Source organism: Crotalus tigris, unplaced genomic scaffold (genome assembly GCF_016545835.1).
Source record: "Crotalus tigris isolate CLP2741 ecotype Arizona unplaced genomic scaffold, ASM1654583v1 scf7180000018585.330925593:3314079, whole genome shotgun sequence".
In the NCBI taxonomy this organism is placed as follows: Eukaryota; Metazoa; Chordata; class Lepidosauria; order Squamata; family Viperidae; genus Crotalus; species Crotalus tigris.
Window position 1 is genome coordinate 366,190 of NW_024097088.1, and position 25,459 is coordinate 391,648.

At 44.2% G+C, this 25,459-nt stretch overlaps 1 protein-coding gene across 4 annotated transcripts; it reads right to left on the reverse strand.

Moving 5' to 3' along the window:
• Positions 1-170: 170 nt before the first annotated feature.
• Positions 171-24,702, reverse strand: MTMR1 (myotubularin related protein 1). 4 transcript variants are annotated; one of them, XM_039354687.1, is made up of 17 exons: positions 24,441-24,702; positions 23,467-23,572; positions 22,615-22,638; positions 20,134-20,184; positions 18,528-18,603; positions 17,169-17,263; positions 16,413-16,520; positions 15,851-15,949; positions 14,558-14,641; positions 12,860-13,009; positions 11,887-12,075; positions 11,202-11,387; positions 10,305-10,511; positions 9,334-9,426; positions 8,142-8,255; positions 5,593-5,769; positions 171-912 (listed from the first exon to the last, which is right to left on the reverse strand). In XM_039354687.1, the coding sequence occupies exons 1-17, from the start codon at positions 24,581-24,583 to the stop codon at positions 754-756; spliced, it is 2,061 nt and encodes a 686-aa protein (XP_039210621.1). In that variant the 5' UTR covers positions 24,584-24,702; the 3' UTR covers positions 171-753. The 4 variants fall into 4 exon arrangements, with proteins under 4 accessions (XP_039210621.1, XP_039210622.1, XP_039210623.1 ...); XM_039354688.1 differs by lacking the exon at positions 22,615-22,638; XM_039354689.1 differs by lacking the exon at positions 20,134-20,184.
• Positions 24,703-25,459: the final 757 nt, after the last annotated feature.

Sequence of the window (25,459 nt, forward strand, 5' to 3'; positions counted from 1 at the left end):
AAATGAACCGTTGTAAGTTGAGGACTGCCTAGAATCGAGTCAATTCTGTGGTCTCCGTTTGGAAAGGGAGCAGGAAGTACGTGTGAAAAATCGTATCCAATAATCCACCAATTCAACGGTTCCTTGTACAACCGGGAGGGGTTTGTCTCCCGAGCGACGAATCCCGCTCGTTGCTTTTAAAACATCTTTATTCAAAATATACAACTGCTATAGGAATAATAAAAAAAAAAATCATCCATTTCAAAGTGCATCAGAGCTGTGCCCCAAAATACAGCATTGGCTGTGGCTTGCTTTCCCCTTTTCTGAAAAACCCACCCACCATGTATTAAGTACCGAGGAAAGCGGACAGGTTTCACTTCCCGGACACGAAGTCAACTTTGTACGTTTTTTTTTTTTCCGTGGGAGGCGACGTTGCAATGCGGCCTCCATCATCGCTTGCCCAATCGACAGGCTTCCTGGTTTTGCTGCAAGCTACAAGAAGTAAAGAGTTTGGCCATCCCTACGACGCTCAACATTTTTTTTTTTTTAAAAAGGACAGATTAAAAAGGAAGAAGTAACCAACACCACTCTTCAGCGTGACACTGCAAGGAAATACTTTTGGCTTTACTGTAACACACACCGAGGAAAGGGGGGGCGAACACCCCCCCTCTGCCCTCCACACCCCCAAATTACACCAGGGGGAGGGAGGGCAGGTTTCTGGCAGCAGGTAACATGTCTGTAGTAAACCTCGTGGCCTCGGCTGGGGGGGGGCAGTCAGACGGAAGTGTGGACCGGTGTGACGGCGGGAGAGGAGCCTCGCTCGGAGGAAGACGAAATGGAACGCTTGGTGGCTTCCCGCTGCAGCTCCTCCACCCTCTTTTGCAGCTCCGTTCGGATGGCCAGGAGTTCCTTCAGGTTCTGGTGAATCGGCATCTGTGGGAACGGAAGGCAGGTTTGGGTTGGCCTTGGAAGAGCCCAGAGCCCAAGGTTTAAGAGAAGATAGTCTTGATTGCTTAAATGGACTCCAGAAGATGGTAGAGGACAGGAAGACCTGGAGGAACATTGTCCATGGGGTCGCGATGGGTCGGACACGACTTCGCAATTAATAACAACAAGTCTTGATTGTCATTTTTTTTTTTTACTGTGGGCACACTGGCCCGCATTAAAAATGAACTTCTGTTGCCTGCTTTCAAAAGAAGTATATATCTACCCATAGACATACATAACACACATATACATATCTATATATCTATATATTTATATCCCGTGTTTTTTTTTCTAAAAAAAAAAAAAAGGTGCTGGAACTCACACACGTCATACAACCCACCTTGCCTACCCTACAAGGTTCCATCCAAAAAAGGTGCTGGAACTCTGTTCTGGGCGTTCTATGAGAAAAAAAAGCCCTGTTTATATCTATATATTTTTCCACAGTGGCCCAATGCTCGAAAAGAGCGAATTGGTGGGCTTCTTGTTGCAGGGAGTCACCCAAGCCCAGGCACTGCAAAGCTGGCTGGTGTATTCTGGGAGTTGAAGTCCACGTATCTTAAAGCCACAAAGGTCGACAAACGCTGTTTTAAAAGTGTTAGAAGAAACACAGAAATGCCTTGCTGATTCGAAAGAGGAAAAAAAAACAAATCACAAGGAAGGGAGGGAGGGAGGAAAGGAAGGTTAACTCCTCAGCTGCAAAGGTAGAAATTACCTTGCAGGAAGCCTGATGTATGACTAATTCAAGGTGACAAAGGTTTGGCCTTCTGGGATGGATAAGCCCTTCCTACCTGCTGCATGGATGTCTGGTGGGCAATTGTGAAGACTTCTGAAGGGCACCTGATCACAGAGGGCTGAGCTAGTTATTTTTAAGAAGGAGCTCGTTCACGGAAGTTTGAACACTGGGAGACAGCTGTTCGCTTTCTGTGTCTTAATTCTGCTCTTGTGTGGAATCATAGCTACTGAATATTCATGCATGCATTGGAAAGCTAGGTGTGTTTGTGTGTGTGCGTGTGTAGTTATTGCCATTGAGGGCTGAGCAGCTGCATTCACACACTACATTTAATCCTGTGGCTGAATTTACCAGTCTTTCTGGCAAATTGTACAATATACTGCGGCATAAATTAATTGAAGGAATTAGGTTGGTGAAACACACCACGTCATACACAAGCACACAGGCAAACACACATCCCAAGCTTAAAAGCCACTCAAATTTAGCCCGTTGTGGAAATGCTGCTGCTGGGAATCAGCCTTGGTTAGAAACGTATGAATAAAATCTGCGAATTACGAGGGTTTTAAAGATGCTTCCCATCTACTGGAGAGAGTCAGTAAGGATTTGTTCTGAATCTGGCTGGTAAGCACAGTGGATTTCATTTCGGGATTTATTAGGTGCTTAATTAAGAAGGTTTCTATTACTCCCCCAGCACAGCTAATTATAAGAATCTAACCTGTAGATCACAAATAGGCGGGTTACGCGGCTGCCCAGTGGGCAGGATATAAAACCACGCAAAGGGACTACGTTTTGCTAACGCAGCTTCTGTCTCACAACTAATGCAAGCTTCAAATTGCCACCATTTAATGGGGATTTTCTCTCCACACATCTGGAGAAAAGAGATGGCATCTCTTCCCCCTCCTCTTTTCCAGCATTGTGTGGTACGGGGGGGGGGGGGAGAACAACACGCACACCCACAAGGAGAAGCGCAAAAGGTGGTATAACCGCCATGCACTTCAGGCATGGCTTGTTCTAAACCGTATGGAACCAAACTCTATACAGGCTTCCCGCGTCCCTTTGCTAGCTCAAGGACACCCATTCAAAGAGAAATTGTTCTGCAATGAATGTGTCGCTTCTGCAGGGCCTTAAATCTTTTTTTTTCCCTCCTCCCCTAGGAAGAAAAGCATCTGTCGAATGAAATGACTATTTTAACCCCGCTCTTTGATGCTGCGAGATGGTCCCACCCACATGGAATGGCGTTAGAATGGAACAGAACTGTGCACCCAGCAATCACCCACCCCTTGAAGGCAGAAAGACAATGGGTGTTTTTGCCTTTTTTTGGGGGGGGGGAGTTGACTGTGGCTATTCCCTTTTTGCCTTCTGGGGGGGGGGATTTGACTTTGGCACAGGCGTTGGAAAGCATGCAGGATTCTGTACTGCCACGGGGCAGGATCAAATACCAATGTGCTTCTCTGACTCAAGAGCAGGGGTCTTCAAACTTGGCCCTTTGATGACTTGTGGACTTCAGCTCCCAGAATTCCTTAGCCAGCTATGTTGGGAGTTGAACTCCACAAGTCATCAAGGGGCCATCGTTCCCCCGCCTCTGCCTTAAAGGCTGCATTTATGGGACTGATATCAATGAGGTGGGTTGGCCCCACCATGATCTACATCAGGGGTCTTCAAACGTGGCCCTTTTATGACTTGTGGACTTCAGCTCCCAGAATTCCTCAGCCAGCGTGCCTTTCTGCTTAACAGAGCTTTAGCCATTCCAGATAATCCACTGCATGTGTGCTCTCAAGAGAGCTTATTCCCAAGTTAGCTTATGGAGGACTGGAAAGCTTCCATCCTCAAACCAGCTTCTAGTTTCAGAGGGCCGTTCCAGTAAGGAATGGCTTATGGGGTTTGGGGTTTGCAACACTGAATGATGTAAAGTGGGAAGATCCTTTCAGTGGGAAGCTTATCAACCTGAGGGTCCTTTGGGGTCCTCACTGCTCTCTGCAGACATTTCATGACCCAACTAGGTAGCATCATCAGGGCTAGAAGGGAGCAGGGTCTGTTCCCTTGGGTTCTTCTTCAACACTGTGCACGCCCTTTTCATGCAGAAGGTTCCCGCCAGGGAACGTTCAGATGCATCAGCACACACTTCACCCCTCTACAACAACCATCACTACAAGATGTGGGAGCTGCCAATCTTGGGCAGCTGGCTTGGTGGGGGCCACGTTTCCATGTGGTCCTCCAGAAACATCTTCTCAGTTTAATCTCAAAGTATTCAGGGGAAAAACTGAGATGGAGCCTCAGTTCCTACGATGGATGTTTTAAAGTATGGGACACCCCCAGGTGCCTACCCCTCGGGTTGATTTGTGGTTAAGACCGCATTCTTTCATGGTTTGCTTTGGAAGGAACAAGCAGATCACCTAAATTTGGCTGGCCGAGGCCCAGCATGAGATCTATCCATGTTTATTTCAGGAACTATCACAGATGGCTTTAATATCTGTATGAATAATTGATAATGAAATGTGGACTACACTATCTATTTATACTTCAGCACCAAGCTTTTTATATCTGGAGGGGGAGAAGCTTAGAACAGTTTGCTGATTTATCTATTATTATTATTTAAAATCTAAGTGTACATTTGTGTCTGGCCTTCCCTACCAAAAGCTTTTTCCACACAAGGCTGTATTCCCAGCAGTCTTGATAAAACATTTCCTTCCCAAATTGTGGTTCCTTCAAAACAATCTGCAGTCAGTTGCTTTTTTGCCAAAATCCCACAGCAGAGTGGCATACTCATTAGCTGGCACCCGACTTGTAACTGCTGATCAGAACATCTCCCATCTAAGCACAGCATACGTTTCCTGCAATTTTACTTTTTTAAAAAAAATATTATTATTTTTTTTAGCAAGCTGATTTCCAAAGCTGCATCCACCCTGAGAGGCTGAGAACGATTTATTCACAGGATATGTTAAGGGATTCTGGAGAAGGGCTGAGACGCTATTCATTAGCTACTATTTTAGCAAAGAAAACTAGAGTCAGCACAAACACATAATCCGAGCTGGCAACCAGATGAACCTTCTTAATAGGTCCTAGGAGGCAATTAGCGATTGTGAGTTTTCTGCACCTAAAATGTCTTTCTGGTGTGGCAACAACAAATCTAAAGGTAAGAGACGGAATGCAAAGTGCTTACGATTCAAATCTTGGAATCTGGCTCCTGAAAAAGGTTCGTTAAGGGGAAAGGGAATTCTCTTACATATCTGGCCATGTTAAGAACGTGCAGTGGATCCTCACATTTTCAACCAAGAGTTATGACTTCTCTCTGTAGTTTTTAATAACAATGACACAGTGACTATGTCCTGAGCCGTCTCCAGATGAAAGGAAGAGAAAGGAAGTCCAGCAGATCCAATCTCCTGTCAATCACACCTTTGATCACTTGTACGATGTAGTCAAAACTCTTTAAGATTTCTAGTTCGTTCAGGATTACATGCTTCTATCCCAGTGGTTCTCAACCTTTTTAATGCCACGACCCCAACCGGTCGTAAGTCGAGGACTACTCAGCCGGTTGTAAGTCGATGACTACTCAACTGGTGCAGCACCGTTTGCAGAATGGGACTTTTGGCGGACTCAGCAGGGGAGAGACAGCCTGGACAATTCCTATTGGCTTTGGAAAGCCAATAGAATTAGACTCTATTCAAGAGAGTCTATTCTATTGGCTTTCAAAAGCCAATAGAATAAAAGGGAGTAGCACAGCTAAGGAAAAGGGGGGGAAAAATGGCGGACTGCGTTGTTTGACGACCCCCGTGAAATGGTCATTCGACCCCAAATGGGGTCCCGACCCACAGGTTGAGAACCACTGGTCTATCCTGTTTCCTCAGTGTTAACTTGCAAAAGGCACGCAAACTGCAGGACACGCGTGCAAAGCTTACCTGGGGTCTCATTCGGGGGTTCCAACGTACGTAGTAGTTGACCCACAATTCCAAATGACTTAAGCTGGCTACTGGATAGAGAACGTGGTTCTTGTAGTTGACGTAGAAAGGATTACTGAATTCCTCCACCTGGCTATTGATGTGGGACCACAAGGAGACAGTCTTGGTATTTATCTCCTGAGGAAAACAAACAAGGTGATGAAGGGGTAGGCTTGCAAAAAAAATTATGCTGCATTATAACTCAAAGAGGGATGGCCAGCTCCCTTCTCCTGGAAGAGAAGCAGGCATCAGAGAGGTTGTCAGGCCTAGCCCAAGAACGTCGTTAAAAGAATCCAGTCGAAGTATAGTTTGTTATTTGCAAATATTCTACAGACGGAATCTTGCCAGCATAAACCTATAATACTCTTTTAAGAGAAACATCCTGGGGGATTCTAGGGAGCGGCTGTCCTAAATCTTATCTTCCTAGATCTTCCCTAATTTCCTCTTCCCACGATCCAGCTTATAGGAGGGCAGAGTTAAGTGCATCCTCAGTTCAGAATCCTTGTGTTGCCACAAGAGATTCAAGTCCAGCCCCACCCCCTTTGTTGGCCCTTGTCCAGCACCAATTTACTACTGATCGTTAGTTGATCAGATTCTTGTGTATAGATAGTCCTTACAACCATTCAGTTAGTGATTGTTCAAAGTTATAATGGCACTGAAAAAAAGGGATTTATGACTGTTTCTCACACTTATGACCATTGCAGCATCCGCATGGTTACGTGATTAAAATCTGGATGCTTGGCAACTGGTTCATATTTATGACGGTGGCACGGTTCTGGAGTCCTACGATGCCCTTTGGTGATTCTCTGACAAGCAAAGTCAATGAGGTAGCCAAATTTACTTAACAGCAGTGTTACTAACTTAACAAGGGCAGTGATTCACTTAACAACTGTGGCAGGAAAGGTCGTAAAACAGGGGCAAAACTTACTGAAGAACTGTTTCGCTTGGCAACAGAAAGTTTGGGCTTGATTGTGGTGTTAAACTGAGGACTGGCTGCATAGAATATTCTCAGCCGTTACTTGTGGTTCCCAGGTCAGTACAAAACGGGCAAGGGTTATTTGAGAATACTAAGCAATTGTGTTTTTTTAAGGTTAGCGTTTCTTGGGAAATTCATCTACTAATATTTAGGCATGTCTGGTAAATGACGAGCTTGGGGTAGCCATCATGTCGCAGTGAATGAATGTCAGTTTGCGGGCAGGGTGGTTGTCAAATAAGATCAAAAGCAAAAAAAAAAAAAAAATGAAATTGTCTGGATGTCAGCAAATACCAGAATTTAGAAGCAATGAAGTGTAGGGGGAAAAAAAAAAAAGGTATAATCCGTATACCTACCTAAATATTGTGGCTGCAATTAAATGGCTACGTTTAACAGGGTTATTAAAATTCTAAGTCAAGCCCAATCTTCCCTTTACAGCCATTATTAAATCAAGGGTTCAGAATCGGAATCCGTTATTGGATTCCTCTCGCAATTTTATATTCCTCCGGTGCTATCAAGCATCTGTTTGCACTACAGTTGCCTCTTAAATTGCATTTATCTTTTTTCTTCCTTCCTTTCCTTTTTTTTTTTTTTAAAAAAGAGGGAACTGCATTAGATTATCCATTCATGAGAGGGAGCTGGCTGACAGGCAGGCGGTTTTGGTGGGGCTGTGTAACTCAGCTCCATCTTGTGGTGCAGCTACGCAATTTGATTGTGTTCATTCGAACACAACCTAAAGCAGAGGTATTTCAGCCAGACCCCGCCTCCTCTCAAAAACAGAGGAGAAATGGTACCTAGCAGAAGCTTTGGGAGGGCTTTGGATACTCTTCCTGTAGAGCAGTGGTTCTCAACCTGTGGGTCGGGACCCCATTTGGGGTCGAACGACCATTTCACAGGGGTTGCCAAACAAGGCTGTCCGCCATTTTTTCCCATTTTCTTTGGCAACGCCCCTGGCACCCGGTGATGTATAAGTGGTTGGGGGTCACCACAACATGGGGAACTATATTATGGGGTGGCGGCATTAGAAAGGTTGAGAACCACTGCTGTAGAGCTTGAAAAGATTTAAGTGTTCAATTCTCACTTGAAGTCTCCTTATGGATTTCCTGAGAGCAAAAGGAGGTACATGTCTGAGCCAAATGTAGACGTCCAAAACCCAAAACCTTTAGTGTCGGATTATGCGCTTAAGCTTGTCATTTGAGCTAGAAATGTTAATTGCTCTTAAGGGCAGAAATTGTCTTCCCATCAAAGACTTCAATGCTGTGTTTGTGGCATTTGGTGCTGCAAAGTGAGAGATGAACACTGAAATCCTTTCAAACTCTGCGGGAGGAGTGTCAGAACCTGGCCACTTGAAGACCTGAGGACTTCAATTCCCAGAATTCCCCAGCCAGCATGGCTGGCTGGGGAATTCTGGGAGTTGTAGTCCACAGGCCTTCAAGTGGCCAAGCTTGGATATCCCTGGTCTACAGCAAAAGGAAAAAAAATTAACCTGGAATATCTTTCGTCTTTTATCAAACCATCACGTTCACCGACTATTTACCTCTTTTATTCGCTGATGTTCGGAGTTGTACAAAAAGGTGCCAAAGAGACAGCTATAAAGATGATCCAAAATGCTGATCAAAAACAGCTCGTTGAATTCGAACGCTGCTGGAAACTAAAGCGGGAATACATTTAAATTTTTTTCCTCGCCCCCCCCATTAGTAGAAGGCAGATCCACTTTTCATTTAAGCAAACAGATTTTTATGGAGTTAAAAAGACACAGGGTGTCAGGAGTGTTACAACATGCTCAACTAGGCTAGCGCCGTTCGGTTACGGTAACAGCCACAGAATTGGAAGGGATCTTGGAGGTCACCTAGTCCAATCCTTCCCCCCCCCCTATCAACAACAGATCTCTTTTGATTTGAAGGTGCTAAGCAATTCAGGCACGTTCTCTATCATCCATCCTTGATGAGTTGCAACTCTATTGCTCTGTGGCATCGTGTTGATTGTTCGCTAATTTAGACAAGGTGGACGATCAGAAACAAATAAAAGCAAAATGTTGTCCTCCAAGCCCAAACATCCAGCAGAAAAGTAACAGGGCTTCAAAATCTTCTTAAAGGTCAAGAGGTTAGGGACCTTCCCTATCTTAGGAAGCCAGGTATCGCTGGAGGTGAGGTAGAGATGGGAGGATGTTGGGAAGGCAGGACCCTTTTCAAATAAAGCTTCCTTTATAACTCCCATATGGTACCTATCTGAGCACCTTACTATAAAAACACAACTAAGAACATTTGATTAGTAATTCCAAGAATTACTTTTATTTAGGAATGAGCTGAATTGAAAGACGAAGATTAGAATTTTTCCACAAAGTTACTCAGGAGCTCAAGTACTATCGCTTCTATAATATAAACAATATCCTCAGAGCCTTAAGAAAAAGAAGCTTCGTTATTAATTGGTTCTGAATCTGCAAATCTCAAGAGTTTGCACACATCAATTAGATGCTTTTGATATGTAAACTGGCTACTGGACCACAGAGCTACAAAGGATGGCAGCAATTGAGAAGAAAAATGAGTTTATAGATTCAGGAACAAGTTTATCATAAGCTCATCATAAGCAGAAAAGACTACAAAATCACTCTAGTTTTTCTGTTTGAAAAATAGTCTAACTCTATGTTACTTCCAAGAGCTGTTCTGAGCATGGCAACAGAAATATGTTTAAAAAGTAGAAAATAAATGAATAAATATGTAAGTTCTCACCTGCTTTGTCATTTGCCAGACACAATCTATGAACTGCAGGAAGATAGGAGATCTGTCAGCATCTGCATGATCGTCATCCCCTTGACCGACTCGCTGTAGCAGAGGGAAACAAACAAACAAAAAAGGAACTTAGAAAGCAGGTGAATTCTGGGAGTTGAAGTCCACCCATCTGAATGTTGCCAAGGCTGAAAAACACCATTAAGTTGCTGTGATGTAGGAACCTAGCCTGCAAATGATGGACACAGTCAACTTCCACTGATGTAGAACAGGGGTGGGCAGTTAGTTTTCCCAAGGGGCCACATGAGAAACTGGAATTTTTGCAGAAGGCTGAACCAACAGGACTGTGAAGGTGCATAGGCATACATGCATGCATGTATGTAAATTTGAAAAAAAAAATAGCAGTCATCTTCAAAATAAAAGCAATCCATGCTGGCTGGACAGCGACAATCAAAGGGCTGGATGTAGCCTGAGAACCATAAAATGCCCCGGTCTGGCGTATAATGTTAGCAGTGGATGGAAAACACTTGCAAAAAGGGACCAGCATTCTTAACTGCAATTAGGAAGCCTCAGAATCCAACCCAAGACGAACCCAAAGCTGCTTTTTCAAAAGGCAGCTGGCCTTTCTTTGTTTTTTTTCTTGAAAATGTTTCACTTCTTCAGTTGAAGAACTGAACAGAAGAGCTTGAAGAACTTCAACCGAAGAAGCTTCTTGGATCAGAAGCAAAACCTTTTCAAGGAAAAAAAAAACCCAAGAAAGTCCAGTTGTTTTTTTGAAAAAGGGACAACCATGACCTGGATGATGGAGAATCTCCACAGACAACTGAAGAGGAAGTTTCACGGTGCTAAACCAAAATCAGGATGGAGATCAGCCTCTTTAGTGTTTTCACTGGATCTTTGGCGTGACGGCTACCCTTTTGAATTTCCAGAATAAATCCTTGCAAGATTTCCTTTCCGGCTTGCGTGACACTCACCATGGCGAAGCGATGGCCAAAACTCATCCATTCCTTCTCCAAGAGGACCTCAAAGCCTTTGATGGTCCGATAATAGCTGTCCAGCATGAGCATCGCCAAGGAAGTCAATTGAGCAGTACGGTCCCAACCGTCACTGCAATGGACCACCACCGAGGTTTTGCCCGACTCAATTCTGTCAGCTATTCTCACGGCTCCGGCAAGAAGCATCTTTTAGAAAAAAAAGAGAAGAAAAACCCACCCAGGTTAAAAATCTTCCGGTGCAGGATATTCTGTCAGAAAAAGGCATCTTGGTGATGCTCAACTCTCTAAAACAGTGGTTCTCAACCTTTTTAATGCCGCGACCCCCAACCGGTTGTAAGTCGAGGACTACTCAACTGGTGCAGCACCGTTTGCAGAATGGGACTTTTGGCGGGCTCAGCAGGGCAGAGACAGCTTGGACAATTCCTATTGGCTTTTGAAAGCCAATAGAATTAGACTCTATTCAAGAGAGTCTATTCTATTGGCTTTCAAAAGCCAATAGAATAAAAGGGAGTAGCACAGCTAAAGAAAAGGGGGAAAAAATGGCAGACTGCGTTGTTTGGCGACCCCCGTGAAATGGTCGTTCGACCCCAAATGGGGTCCCGACCTACAGGTTGAGAACCACTGCTCTAAAAACTGGGGTGTCCAACCTTGGCCACTTTTAAGACTTGTGGACTTCAACTTCCAGAATTCCCCAGCCAGCTGTTCTGACTAGAGGCTTCCGGAAATTGAAGTCCCCAAGTCTCAAAGTGGCCGAGGTTGGACCCCTCTGCTCTAAAATAATTACTTCGATAGGATATAAAAATCTTTCCGGGTGGAGATTTGAGGCAGCCTACAGGGAAGCATAAGCACAATGTGGCCCCACTTTCCATCAATTACCCGTATGTATTCCAGCCAGTGTGTACTCTCCACGTTGGACAGCCACCGGGATTCATCAATGACGGGGTAAACAATTTCTTTCAGTTTGCGCAGCGATTCCCTCATCACGTGGATATTCGGGATTTCCAAGAAGATCAACTCCACGTTGGGATAGGCGCTTTCGCTTTCGTACCCGCCGCCTTTGGCCTGAAAATACAGTGGGTTCCCATCATTCCTCTGCGTTACGCTGAGAAGCAGTTTGGTCTAGTGGTTAAGGCGCCAGGCTAGAAACCAGGAGATGGTGAGTTCCAGTCCTGCTTTAGGCATGAAAGCCAGCTGGTTGACTTTGGGCCAATCACCAGGAGAGAGAGAGTTCTAGTCCCGCCTTAGGCATGGAAGCTGGCTGGGCGTGCCAAGCAACAGGAGGTGAGTTCTAGTCCCGCCTTAGGCATGAAAACCAGCTAGGTGATTTTGAGCCAGGGACACTCTCTCTCTCCTCCCAAACACCTTACAGGTTGTTGTGGGGCGAATAGGAGGAGTATTAAGTACGCTGACTACCTTGAGTTATTGATAAAAATAATACAGTGGGATAAAAATAAATATATGATAGAAAGCGTTTGACAATTTGACCTTTTACTTTTAAACCAGCTTGCTTTTTTTGGCTTGCTGAAGCTCCTTTAACCTCCTCCTCTGGTGTGACTCCTACCTTGTTGGCATCTGCAACGCTGTTTTGCCTGGCGTCAAAGATGAATAGCTTGTGAGACTGAGCGTTGGCATCCATGATGGTTTGTAAGTACTTCTCATCTTCTTTGCACTGCTTGTCGTTCGGCCCAACGAGAGGCTGGCTGCATCTGGTGAGGGTGGCCTGGCTCTCTGGGTGGATCCAGGATAACACCTAGATTAAGAGCAGAGATCGGAGGGCGGGCGAGAAGAGAAAGAAACCAACTAACTTATAAATAAAGCCCTTGCTGACATCTGCTCTATTAAATGGGATATATTAAGAAGAGGCAATTAACCAACTGGAAGCAATCAGATACAAAATAGCAAGAATAGAACAGAATAACAGAGCTGGAAGGGACCTTGGAGGTCTTCTAGTCCAACCCCCTGCTCAGGCAGGAAACCCTATACCATTTCAAACAAATGGCTGTCCAATCTCTTCTTGAAGACTTCCAGGGATGGAGCACCCACAACCTCTGGAGGCAGGTTGTTTCACTGTTTAATTGTTCTAACTGCCTGGAAATTTCTATTTAGTTCTTGATAGAGTTGTAGTGGAGCAATTGTTAGAATACAGCAGTGCAAGCTGACTCTGCCCATAGCCAGGAGTTCGATTCTGACCGGCTCAAGGTTGACTCAGCCTTCCATCCTTCAGAGGTTGGTAAAATGAGGACCCAGATTGTTGGGGCCAATAAGCTGACTCTGTAAACTACTTAGAGAGGGCTGTAAAGCAGTGTGAAGCAGTATATAAGTTGAAGTACTATTCTTCCTCCACTTTTAAAACCCACTGTGTCTTCTTTCAACCCAGATTTCCTTAATAGAGATTCAGCATAAAGCCTTCAAGAGAGAGATCTGGTTTATTTTCTTCCTCAAATTAGGCATTCCTGAAAACACGTCGGCTACGGTATGAGGATGCGATGAAATTTGACATCAACATTTCAGTTTTGAGTATGAATCTTACTTACTGGAACTCTGCCTTTCGCTCTAAACGCAGCCACGCGGGAGAGATCTTCGTCTTTGACGCTGGTTGGCACAACAAGAACGGCAGGATATGTGTCACAAAATTCATACATGCTGTTAATTTTGGATATTTTCCAGCTCTCGTTGGGTAAACCCTGCATTGAAACAAAACATTTTTATATATACATCAAATTCTGATATGACATACTGACTGTGGAATCCCCGAGGAATGAATCATAACCGAATTGTGATAAATAATTAAGTACAGTGCTGATTTTTTTTTCTGGATTAAAATTACACAAATGCAAGCATGTTTGGGAACACAGCTTAAAGTTTGAAATTTCTGGTGCGTATATTAAACACGTTTACACCTGTTATTTTCCCTTTTCTTAAGGCATCATGTTAATGTATTGTATCCATTTGGCTCTATTGTATACTGTAAACAATCTTGAGTATTTTGGCAGAGAATTGACACTCAAATGTAGATACTTATTATGATCGTTTTCCTATAGTTAGAGAAACAGTATGTTCCTTGGGCCTGTACTTATTGCCTATATGTGCTTAGCCTTCAAACTAGAACATGTATATGCGCCTTTGTAATAAAAGCTTATGCAGTTCACATAATATAAGTCCAGAATTGCTTGATGGTGAGATGGGAGGCCTATACATTTAATAAATGAAATAGATAGGGATCTACCGATCAACCCATTCACATGGTTTCTACTTCATAGGAAGAAACGGGATTAGCTTTCATGCTGTTTTTAACTTGAAGTACCTAGTACCTGGATGAATGAAAAGATGCACAAACTTACTAGATAAATTTTACCCCTCTAAATTGATAAAGTATACTTGCAGTTGAGAAGGTCTTGGTGCTCTCAGAGCTTGGTCCTCCCAAAGGTGCTTTTTCAAGAGGCAACTGGACTTTCTTATTTTTCCTTGGTTTTGCTTCTCATCCAAGAATCTTCTTCAGTTCAAAACTGAAGAAGCTTCTTCGATGAGACGCGAAAGGTCTTCAAAGAAAAACAAGAGAGTCCAGTTGCCTCTTGAAAAAGGACCTTTGGGACAACCAGGATCTGGATGATGGAGAATCTCCATAGACATCTGAGCTTGGTTGTTTTCTTGTAGAATTCAGGGGTAGTCAACCTTGGCTCTTTTATGAGTCATAAAAGAGCCAAGGTTGACTACCCCTGTTGTAGATGTTTCATGACCAAACCAGGCAGAATCATCAATGCTGGTCATCTAATAACCAAGTTACTTAATGTGGCAATGTTACCTAGTTTGGTCATGAAACATCTGGAAGAGAGCACCAAGGACCCCTCATTTTGACCCTGAGCTACAGTTATTATTCTTCTTGATACTTGTAGTTGTGCCTTCGCAAAGGGATCAGAGGCCAGAAGGATCTGAAACTAAGGACCAAGAGGTTCAAAGAGAGTCCATCTGAAGCTGGATAGACCTTCCACCCAGTCTGTTCAAAAACTTTGGCTCCAATTTATGAGCATTCATCCATCAACCCGTCATTTCTAGACTTCGGTTCAAGAGTTCTACATCCTCCCTGGGATGAAGAAAAGGACTTGGTCTACGTGGCCAAAGAATACAACGGGGAGGGCATCGTTTTATTGCAAATGTGTTAGGGGTGCATGTGTCTCTATGCAGAACGCTCGATGCTGGGTGATATTCAAAACATGAAAACCTATCGGACTTACCTGTCTTTTATACTCCGCCACCGGATCATAAACCTTCCAACCATTTGTAGGAAATTTCTCTTTGTAACTGAATGCAAAGAATGGCTGGATGCAAGGAAAGAAAAGCACAAGAGGTTAGGGGGTCACTGAAGTTCATTTTGGGATCCCCCTACAGGGATTTAATTCTGAGAATTAGGAATGGTGCTACCTGCCAGCAAACTGAACTACTCAAACTCATTTTTAACTTTGCAAGTAACCCTTGGCTTACAACCGTTCGTGGCTTATGACCGTTTTTCGCATTGACGACTACTGCAGCATCCCCGTGGTCACGTGATCAAAATTCAGAGGCTTGGCAACTGACTCGTATTTATGACGGTTGCAGAAGGCCCTTTTGCGACCTTCTGATAAGCAAGCTCCATGGGGGAGGCCGATTCACTTAACAACCGTGTTACAAGTTCCAATATCTCAGGGACTGCCCCAAAGAAGAAGGAGTCAAGCTGTTCTCCAAAGCACCTGAAGGCAGGACAAGAAGCAACGGATGGAAACTCATCAAGGAGAGAAGCAACCTAGAGCTAAGGAGAAACTTCCAAACAATGAGGACAATTTACCAGTGGAACAACCTGCCTCCAGAAGCTGTGAATGCTCCAACACTGTAAGTCTTTAAGAAGAGACTGGACAGCCATTTGTCTGAAATGGTGTAGGGCAGGGATAGGCAACCTGGGCTCTTTTATGACTGGTGGACTTCAAGTCCCAGAATTCCTTGAGCCAGCCAGGCTGAGGGGAAAGGGAGAGGTTTCCAAGCTGTGCCATGCTGGCTCAGGAATTCTGGGAGTTGAAGTCCACGAGTCATAAAAGAGCCAAGGTTGCCTACCCCTGATATAGGGTTTCCTGCCTCAGCAGGGGGTTGGACTAAATGACCTCCAAGGTCCCTTCCAACATTATTAATATTATTATTATTCACTTAACAACTGCAGTGATTCATTTAACAATTGTGGCAAGAAAGGTTGTAAAATGGGGCAAAACTCACTTAACAACTGTCTCCCTTAGCAGCAGAAACTTTGGGTTCCACTGTGGTCGTTAAGTCGAGGACTACCTGTGTTCCTTTTTGCAGAAATCATTAACTGGCATAACCTATTCCCACTCAAGGCAGAAACCTTATTCTCCCCGCAGCTGTTATGTGCAAAATTAATCTACTGTACTGACATCTGTAATATTTTTAAGCTTTGTGATTATGAAAAAAAATCAGTATATTTAGATTCCCTCGCTCTTCCTCGTGTGTTTTCCCATGGCTAGGAACTTTTTGTTGATGCTTACCAGCCCGTGAGAAAGAGGAAACGCTCGGGTAACCAGGTTCTGAAGAATCTCCAGTCTATGCTCTTCCTGTTTGTAAGCGAGCCGCAGGTTTCTCATATCCTGTTGTCAAAAGAGATCTTTAGGTCTGACTTGTTGTATATAAAAAAAAATTACAGCACTTTACAAAGATGGAACTTTAAGCATTTTGCATTGGCGATTCTCGCTAGAGAATATCATGTTTAATTTATGCCGTGGGCACAGTAGAATTCCATCCTAAACTTTTGATTTCTAGGACAATAGCTATAGAGCAGCTTGGTGAAGTTGGTGCTCAAATGGATCGCAACAAACAAACTGATAAGTTGATCGGACCATCCCAAAACAAGGAACGGACATCTCCCTGACAAAATGAGATTCTTTCCAGCCTTTTCTTTTAAGATGGAAAAAGAAGCACATGAAATCACTTGTCTGAGATGGTATAGGTCAGGGGTAGGCAACTTTGGCTCTTTTACGACTCATGGACTTCAACTCCCAGAATTCCTGAGCCAGCCATGCTGAACATACTTCCTCAATATCCAACCTGTACCTTGCAAACAATCTCTATACCGCACGAATTGTCTCCGTGGCTCTGGACTCCAATCTTTTCAACTCTACTTATTACTCCGAGGGGAACGTCAAGCACAAAATGTGGATCCTGAAATTTTGAGTGAAAAAGAAATAAAAATAAAAAGTTTTTAAAAACGCACCACGGGTAAATATTTAACATTCTAACAGCTAGGACAAGACAAAATGGATTCATCATGTAACATTGAAAACCAATATTATTTTGCTTCCCTCGTGGTTTTTTTCACTCATCTAGAAATGATTGTTTTCCTGGTTTATAAGGATTTAAAAGCAAGAGAGAAAGAGCAAAAGGGTAAACAAGACTGAAATAATTAGAGAGGTCTTGTGTTATCCCATCACAAGATCCATTCTTTCCTAAGCTCTTGTTTTTAAGGTTTTTAAAAAGAGACTAGATAGTGACATATCTGAAATGGTATAGGTTCTTCTACTTGAGCAGGGGGCTGGACTAGAAGACCTCCAAGGTCCCTTCCAGCTCTATTCTATTCTAATTCTAATGGTGGCAGGACATGTCAGCTCACTGCGGCCTCTATCCTTAGTTTATATGTTCATAAATTTTGGATGGCAAAAAGTGTTAAGAGCAAAAAGGCTCTAGAACGATGTTTCTCAAACGTGGCATCTTAACGGGGCAGCTGAAGTTTATGCCTTTTGAAATCGCCAAGCTTGAAAGACTGCTTTGGAAAGAAAACACAAAATGGGCAATAACGGAACGAAGACTCACCCTCTCAACGTTCTTGAAATACATTTTGTAATCCGTCACTGTCAACGTGCCACTGATGGCTCCGATGAATGGACAGATATAGACCACATCTTTAGCTGAGAAAAAAAGGTGACACTTTATCAGTGCTTACATCCCTTTATTGAACACTCTTTCACGCAAGACATGACCTCAGCTTTCAAATCCCAATTTGAATATGGCATTAATGGGTGGAATAAAGTCCTTTTGCACGGCAAGGTACAATAAAGGGGTTTTTTTTAAAAAAAATCTTCCATGGCCCTTCCTTTTACAGTTTTGTATTTTTATAGTAGGAAAGTTAAAAAAAAAAGAAAGACCAAGCTATGCCAATTTTATGAAACGCTAAAGGCACAGGGATTCCCATTTCAAACAATTAAATATTTAAGCACAGATGATGTCTTAAATTTTAATTGTATACAAAATATGCATTAATTGTATATAAGATCCATGCAAAATATGGATGGAATGAAAGAGCCTGGTACAGTCCTTAAATATTTTTTTATTTCCTTCCACATAAGTGGCTTTCTATTTCTGATATTACTACAGAGCAAGTACACTATTATAGCTAGTATTATGTTGTTCTACCATCACTGTTGAGCAAATAATCTCCAGCCAGGGAAAACTTGAAGACCTGTGGCCTTCAACTCCCAGAATTCCCCAGCCAGTCAGTCTGGGGAAATAGCAAATGCATTATAACCAGCTCACTTTTATGCCAAAGGTGTTTTTCCAAAAGGCAACTGGATTTTCTTTTGAAAACCTTTCCCTTCTCATGCAAGAAAGCTTCTTCAGTTCAGCTTCTTGCATGAGAAATGAAACATTTTCAAAAGAGAAAAAATAAACAAAGGAAGTCCAGTTGCCTTTTGGGAAAAAGCACCTTTGGGACAACCCTGACCTGGAGGATGGAGGATCACCACAGACATTCAGCTTTACCTTTAATTTTTCAGTGGACTTTCAGACAGGAAAAGAGACGATGGCCAGCATTTCATTTCAAAGTATCGGAACATTATCACAATTTTTTTTAAAAAAGAAAACCTACAACAAAACATGGGAGGTGAAACTGCTGAGCAGTTAAGTATCTGTGGGATTACACTCCAGACATCCATCTCAGGGCTTGCTTAATTCTATGTTAATTTGTAATTAAAATTCTTTTCAGGCGGATCCGCCTATTGTGTTCAGCGATGGCGAGAGGCTGGCTTGGGCTGAAGGGATTAAGGATTCAAGATGAAATCTTGCAGCCGAGTCGAACCGCGTTCTGGAAGGTATCAAACCGCAAGGGAGATGCCAGCCTGTGACATTTAGCCGCCCACTAGGACACAGGGGGCATCTTTTAAGGGTCCCACTTACCAATGGCTTTGATGGACTCTCCCGGAAAGAGCGGTGCTTCTTCCATCTGGGCCAGCTTGTTTCCATCCCTCAATGCCTGGCAGAGATCCAAAGGCAGAAATTAAATTTCAGGTCTCATCTGCACAGCTTTCAGCGGAAAACCCACTGCAAGTTGCTTGGACTAGGAAGTTACAGAAGCCACACAAATTATAGCTTTTTTTTTTCTTTCTCCAAGCAGATCACGTCAACACTGCAGGGGACAGGGTGGGGGGTGGGGGAGACACTTGTTTGCACAGACAAGGAGCCAGGAGATCACAGGATCCTGCCACTTGGGTACCAGTTCACCACCACTACTCTGGTCCTGTGATCGGCTACGGCCGATCTGGCTAAGCGGGGTTTTCGTTGAGCGGGATGAGGAAGGGGTTATGCTAAAGTTACCCATGTGGTACACCTCATTGCAAAGGAAAGTCTTTCTGGATGTAAGATTTCGGAAGGGAATGGATTCCCAAGCAGGGGTAGGTGAGGAGATGGTGTCATGGTGGCCGATCGTAGATCTCTGGGCCTTCATCAAGGCAGGTTAAATCTGTCCAGGTTGTACAGAGCATTCACGAGCCCAGACGGCTTTGCTCTTGATGACACGTTGACGAAGCAACAAGGGTTGAGTGGCAAAACATTTACACCAAAGTCAGACTGATTATCCCAGAAGCGTGTACAAAGGTTGTAAGCTCCTACGGATCTAAAAGGCTTCGGGAAAGGGAGGCAGTGTTGTTTAGTCAAGCTTCATAAGGGCTCCTCACCTGCTAGAAGTCTTAAGAGATCAAATGTGTACTGGAAGACGGTCCCTCTTTCATCCTGAGATGCCAGGATACCCTCTTACCAGCATCGTATGGAATTGATAATGGAGGAAAGAAGGTTTCCGGGACCTTATGGCAAAATTCAAACACCCGTAGCTGTCCTCTCTGTCTCGTGGCTACAAGGAGCCCTCGACTTATGACTATCGTTGAGCCCAAAATTGTCCATCGCTAAGCGAGACAGCTATGGGACGTTCGCCCCGTTTTATGACCATTTTTGCCACAGTTGTTAAGTGGGTCGTTGCAGTTGTTAATAACAGTGCTGTTAAGTGAATCTGGTTTTCCCCCATTGACTTTGCTTGTCACGAGATCGCAAAAAGGGGATCACGTGACTCTGGGACACTGCGCGACCGTCATAAATCTGAGCCAGCTGCCAAGTGTCTGAATTGTGATCCCGTGATCCTGGGGATGCTGCAACGGTCATAACTGTGAAAAACGGCCATAACTCACTTTGTTCGGTGGCGTTGTAACTTCAGTCGCTAAACAAATGGTTGTAAGTCGAGGACCAGATCTACTCAAAAGTTCAAAGTCCCTTGGGGAGTCAGGCTAGCTAGCCCTGGTTAACCCCCCCCCCCCAGGAATTTGGCAGGAATTTATTTGCTGGGGTCTTCAAATTCGCAGCCCTTGTTGTGTTTTCGTGTTTCAACTTCTCTGTTTGGTTGTCAAGCTCTTGAGCAACAGGTTGAGAAAACCCCAAAACGTTTGCCCTTTTCCAACGCCCCAAGGAAAAGACCGGCTGTTAAGTTAGGGAACGAAATAGGAGTATAAATATAAACCTGATCGACTTCTGCGTCAGAAGGATAACCATTGCGTCCATCCTGAATCTCCTGAATTGCAAGGTTGCAGCAGTGGCAAGCAGAGAAGTGAGAGGAGGAAAAAACATGCACAGAATAGGTGAAAGGACAGAATGTTTTTGGGTTGTTGTTTTTTTTTGCAAAAAAGAAACAGTAGATACTTTAACATCAATGCACTTGGCCAGCTTTCTCACACCTTCCTAAATCTAATGCAGTAAAGCCTATATATATTGGCACCTACGAAACCGGTTACTTTGGTTAAAACAAAACAAAACAAACAAACAAACAAAAAAGGAATGAACAGGAACGCATGCATTCCTGCCCTTCTAAGAGGCAGCCTCGACCTCAAGTATGTCCTGTCCTTTTGACACGAGAAATCTTTAACCTTTCAAACAGAAAAAAAAGGCAAAATGCAGAGGAAAAAGTAGCCCGCATGCGTAAAACAACAGAAGAAAACGGATTACAGCACAACTCGGTAGCAGAAACAGAAACCATGCAATAATCTGAAGTTTAAACAATGACGTTTCCCTTCCCTCATTTGGTTCCATTGAAGCAATTTTGCTAAGAATGCAATGCAACTGTCTGATTAATACAGAGATTTTGTGCGACGCTCAGGGCAATGTGCCAGGCTTTGGCGGCAACCGGTTCCGATTGCCTAATTAAAATGTCAGCTTGAAATGATTCTGCACACCTCCCAGAGCTGTGTCAATCCATGAGTGATGCTATATCGCTGTTCCTCAAACACCTTTGAGAACTTACTTCCAGGTCAACTGAGGTCTCAGAGCAGGGATCTCCAATCTTGGCAGCTTTTAAGACTGGTGGATTTCAACTTCCAGAATTTGGGAATTTATTCTGGGAATTAAAAGTCCACAAGTCTTAAATTTATCAAGGTTGGAGACCCCTGTCTGAAAGCAAACATGGTGCAGAAAGCTTTGAAGAGCTTCCTCTAGAGCAGGAGTCGCAAAGTCCAAACATGGCTGGCTGAGGAATTCTGGGAGTTGAAGTCCATAAGTCCTAAAGTTGGCAAACTTGGTGATGCCTGCTCTAGAGCTGCAGAAAGGGTTGTCCTTTTGACCAGACCTCTCTCTTTCCCCAGCTTTGAATGTCTCCTTATTCTGTCCACCTAAATGTCCATGTTTTGTTAGGGAACTAAAAAAAACCTGGATAAATTCCATAGCTAGTCTCATCTAGGTCTCTTTCATTCGGAAAGCAGTATTCATTTGATCTTCAAATAGTCAGCAGCCAACTCCAGAAGGTTAAGGTAGATTGCGCTTTTAAAATATTATTTAAAAAAGCAGAATTGAGCTGCTGTGTTTAAGTCTTGTCTGTCAGAGATGAAGTGCCTGGGATTTAGCAGAAGATCTGGCAAGAAAAAAGAAGCTAGAAAGAGTTGGCTGAAGGCTTAACAATCAAATAGGGAGATGAGGAAAAAAAAATGTGAACACTGTGCAATATGTAACTGAAATAAAAACCTTGCCTTTTACAAATAAAAACTTAGAGCAGTATTTTTGTGGCAATGGTTTCCACCTTGATACTTTATTTTAAGGTTCCCTATATGAATCGTAGTTATTGTATGGTTAAAGCAGATAGTAAGTAGTCCAGGTTTTTTTTTCCTTCTTTTTATGCATTTCTTGCTTGTCTATTTGATAATTTGAAAGAGGAGCACTTTCTGGGAAAGCAAAGCAAAGCAAAAAAGAATGAATCCCTATAGAGATTCTCAGTCATCCAGGTCATAGTTATCCCCAAGGCAACTGGAGTTTGTTTTTCCTTGAAAAGACTTCGCTTCTCGTCCAACTAGCTTCAGCAGAACCGAAGAAGCTTCTTGGATAAGAAGTGAAACCTTTTTAAGGAAAAACAAAAGTCCAGTTGCCTTTTGAAAAGCACCTTAGGGATACCAAATGAATCTGTTTTAACAATCTGGGAGCCACTGCAGTGGTAACCACCTCAGATCCTTGAGTTAGACTCCCTCTCCGAAGAGTTTGACAATCAAGCTTGTGTAAACGGAGGCATGAATTGGCCTCTTTGTTGACACACAGACTAAATTAAGGTTTCCCTTAGACTTTTCTTTCCAACCACTTGAGCACGCTGCATGCCTTACGGCTGCAAATATTATCCCCTGCAATCTACAGCATGTAAGTGTCAGCTGGGAGGATCCATTTTGTCAAAATTAATAGGATAAAACGTACGTTGCCTTTCCTTGCCTTTCCAACGTAAGTGAAAGAGATGCACACTCCTACTCTGATTTTTATCGTTCACAAAAAACTGGAATGTATATGTAACACTTCCATGGCAAACAAGCTGTTATGCTGCGTAGCGAGATGGCCCAGCAGCTTGAAAAACGATCATTAATGAAGTCAAGAAGAACAAACACCAAGGCACATCAAGTTCTGAACACAACAGAAAAAAAAAAAAATACACAAACAGGAAAGAGTCTAACTTGCTGATAGCCACATATATTCTTACCCTTATGGTGGGCTTCCTGTACACCTGTTAGTTAAAATACAGATATTATCCAACAAATTATAGATTGAAATAGATTTTAGGCAAAGCCACCTTCATTCAGATGTTTTCAGAAGCCCAGTGAGGACCCTGTATCTACACGGCCACTTATTACAAGATTGATGAATTACAAGATGAATGAATCAAGGATCTTCAAATAACCAACCGTCCTTCCCTTCTATCCCCAAAATTGTGGAATCTCATCCCTTAATTTTTTGTAGGTGTTGACAAAAAATATCAAGAGAATCAGAAGCATAAACAAGACCAGAAAGTGAAATATCTAGTCAGCATAATTGGGATAATAGTATTTAAAAAATGCAATTATTTCACTGATTTTTTTTTTTAAAAAACTGTCATTAAAAGAAAAGCAAAGGTAAGGTGCAGATTTTAACATGGATGCACAACTACTTTCATTCCTTCCACACTTGTTATTCTCAGGAAACAAGCAGCACTGAAATATTCAGATTTATTCTGCATAATTAAATAATAATCTACCACTATTGGGTAGACTCCTGAATAAATTTAGGCAACTCTTTAAGCTCTGATCCCTTCAGTCAGGTAATTAATTTAACAAGACCCAAACGTAGGACTAACATTTATGGTCTCAATGCTATTTCATCATTGTATATTTATTTGTTCTTGATTGTACCATCCTAACAAAATGCGAGAAGTAAATATAATTTTTCAGGAACTCTAATGGCAGAGTTTGACTCAGACTGGAGACCATTTAACAAATGTCTCGCTTAGCGACATAAATTTTGGCCTTGATTTGTACTATTGACGAGATGCATTAAATAAGTTAAGACAAAAACTCACCCGGTATTCTCTGGATACGTTGTCCGAGAGGACAGAGCCTGAAATTTGGCTAGAAATCGTAGCAGCAATGAGTTGCTTGCACCACTCAACGTGGGACCCTGTAGGGCTAGAAAAGGAGAAAGAACAGGTATTTTGACTTTCTAAAAACGGCTTTATAGCTAGACACATACTCCTTGACGTACAACAAGCATTAGTTTTGTGACTGTTGGAAGTTACAAGTGCGCTGAAAAAAGTGAGTTATGACAGTTTATCAAACTTACAACCATGTCCCGGAGGTCCTGCAATCCCTTTTTGCAACCTTCCCCCCAGCAAAGTCAATGGGTGCAGTGCACTGCAGTGATTCACTTAACAACGGTGGCAGGAAAGATCGTAAAATGGGACTAAACTCACTTAACTATGGTTTAGCAAGGGAAATGTTGGACTCCATGGTGGTCCTACTCCGAGGACCACCTGGCCTTATTTTGTGAACTCCGACAAAGGCAGCACATTCAAAAGGAGCATTTTGAAAAATAGCCTTTTTCTCCAACTCTCCCTCATGCCCACCCCAGAGCCCCCCCTTCCCAGCCCAGATGGACTACAAGCCCCATCAACCTTCCCCAAAGAGCTCTCCCCACCAACCTGGACTACAAGCCCCATCAACCTTCCCCAAACAGCGACCCTCTACCCCCCCACCAGCTGCTCTGGGCTATAACCCCCCCCCTCCTCAAGGCAATGCCAACTCCAGACTGCCGGCGGGGGACCACAAAACTCATCATGCCCAGAGGCCCAACTCCAGCACTCTGCACCTCCTCCCCCCCCCCAGAGCCGCTTCCCCTTCTCCCCCTCATGCCAGCCCCGGACGACCACAAAGCCCATCTTGCCCCGCCCGGGGGGCGGCCGGCAGAGGAGGGCGACCCCCGCCAGGCCCGGTTGCGCGCCATGGGTTCTGGAGTCGGCCCGGCGCTCGCAGGCCCGGCCTCCCCGGCCCGCCTCACCTGTCGGCTGGCTGCTCGGCGCCAGGCGAGGCCGGGGCTGCGGCTATGGGGGCCGCCAGGCGGGAGGGCCGACGGGCCGGGACCCCGGGCTCCGACGCCCCCGGCCCGACGCCCAGCGCCGCCACCGGCCTGCCGCCCTCCATGTTGGGCGCGCCCGCCGCCGCCGCCGCCGCCTCTTCCGCGCCCGGGCCGGAGACGGAGGGGCCGCGCCAGGCGCTCCGGGCCGGGCCGGGCCTCCTCGCCGCCCTGACGCCGAAGCTGAAGAGGGGCAGGCGTAAAGGGCGGGCGTGCAAGGCCGGGGAATGGAAGTGCGAGTGTGAGTGCAAGAATGGAGAATGGAAAAGGTGTGTGGGTGTGCAAGGCTGGGGCCAATGGGGAAGGCGAGTGTGCAAGGCTGGGGAATGGAGGTATGTGGGTGTGCAAAGCTAAGGAGTGTAAGTGTGGCTGTGCAAAATTGGGGAAAAAGAAGAGCGAGTGCGAAGGCAAGACTGGACAATGAAAAAAGTGTGTGGGTGTGCAAGGCTGGGGAAGGAGGAAGTCGAAGTGTGCAAGTCTGGGGAATAGAGATGTGTGGGTGTGCAAGGCTGGGAAAGGGTGAGTGTGCAAAGCTGGGGAACAGAAGTGGGTAGGTAAGCAAATCTGGGGAACAGAAGTGGCTGTGCAAAGCTGGAGAAGTGCGGGGGTGGGAATGGCAAGGCTGGGGCCAATTGAGCAGGTGGTTGGGTCTGCAAAGCTGGGATGGGAAAGGTTGTGCCAAGCTGGGGAATGGGAAAGTGGGTGTGCAGAAGGGGAAAACGTGCAAGGGTGGGTATGCAAAATTGGGGAATGGACAGTGCTTGTGCCAAGCTGGGGGAAATGGACAATGTTGGTGTGGGATGTAATGCTTATATTCCCATTTTTAGGCAAAAAGGTCATGAGGGACTCCACATCCCGTGTGCCTTCGCCTCGTTTTGGTCACTCCTATGCTTTTAGCTGTGGTTGGGACAATGATGGCTTCACGGGATACTGGATTCCTTGGC

Coding starts and splice junctions, on each gene's coding strand:
- MTMR1 (XM_039354687.1), bottom strand. CDS start 24,583: ATGGAGGGCGGCAGGCCGGTGGCGGCGCTGGGCGTCGGGCCGGGGGCG. Junction 16,521..17,168: donor ATTTCAAGAACGTTGAGAGG/GTGAGTCTTCGT, acceptor TCAAAATTTCAG/GATCCACATTTTGTGCTTGA. Junction 14,642..15,850: donor TTCCTCTTTCTCACGGGCTG/GTAAGCATCAAC, acceptor CCTTGCATCCAG/CCATTCTTTGCATTCAGTTA.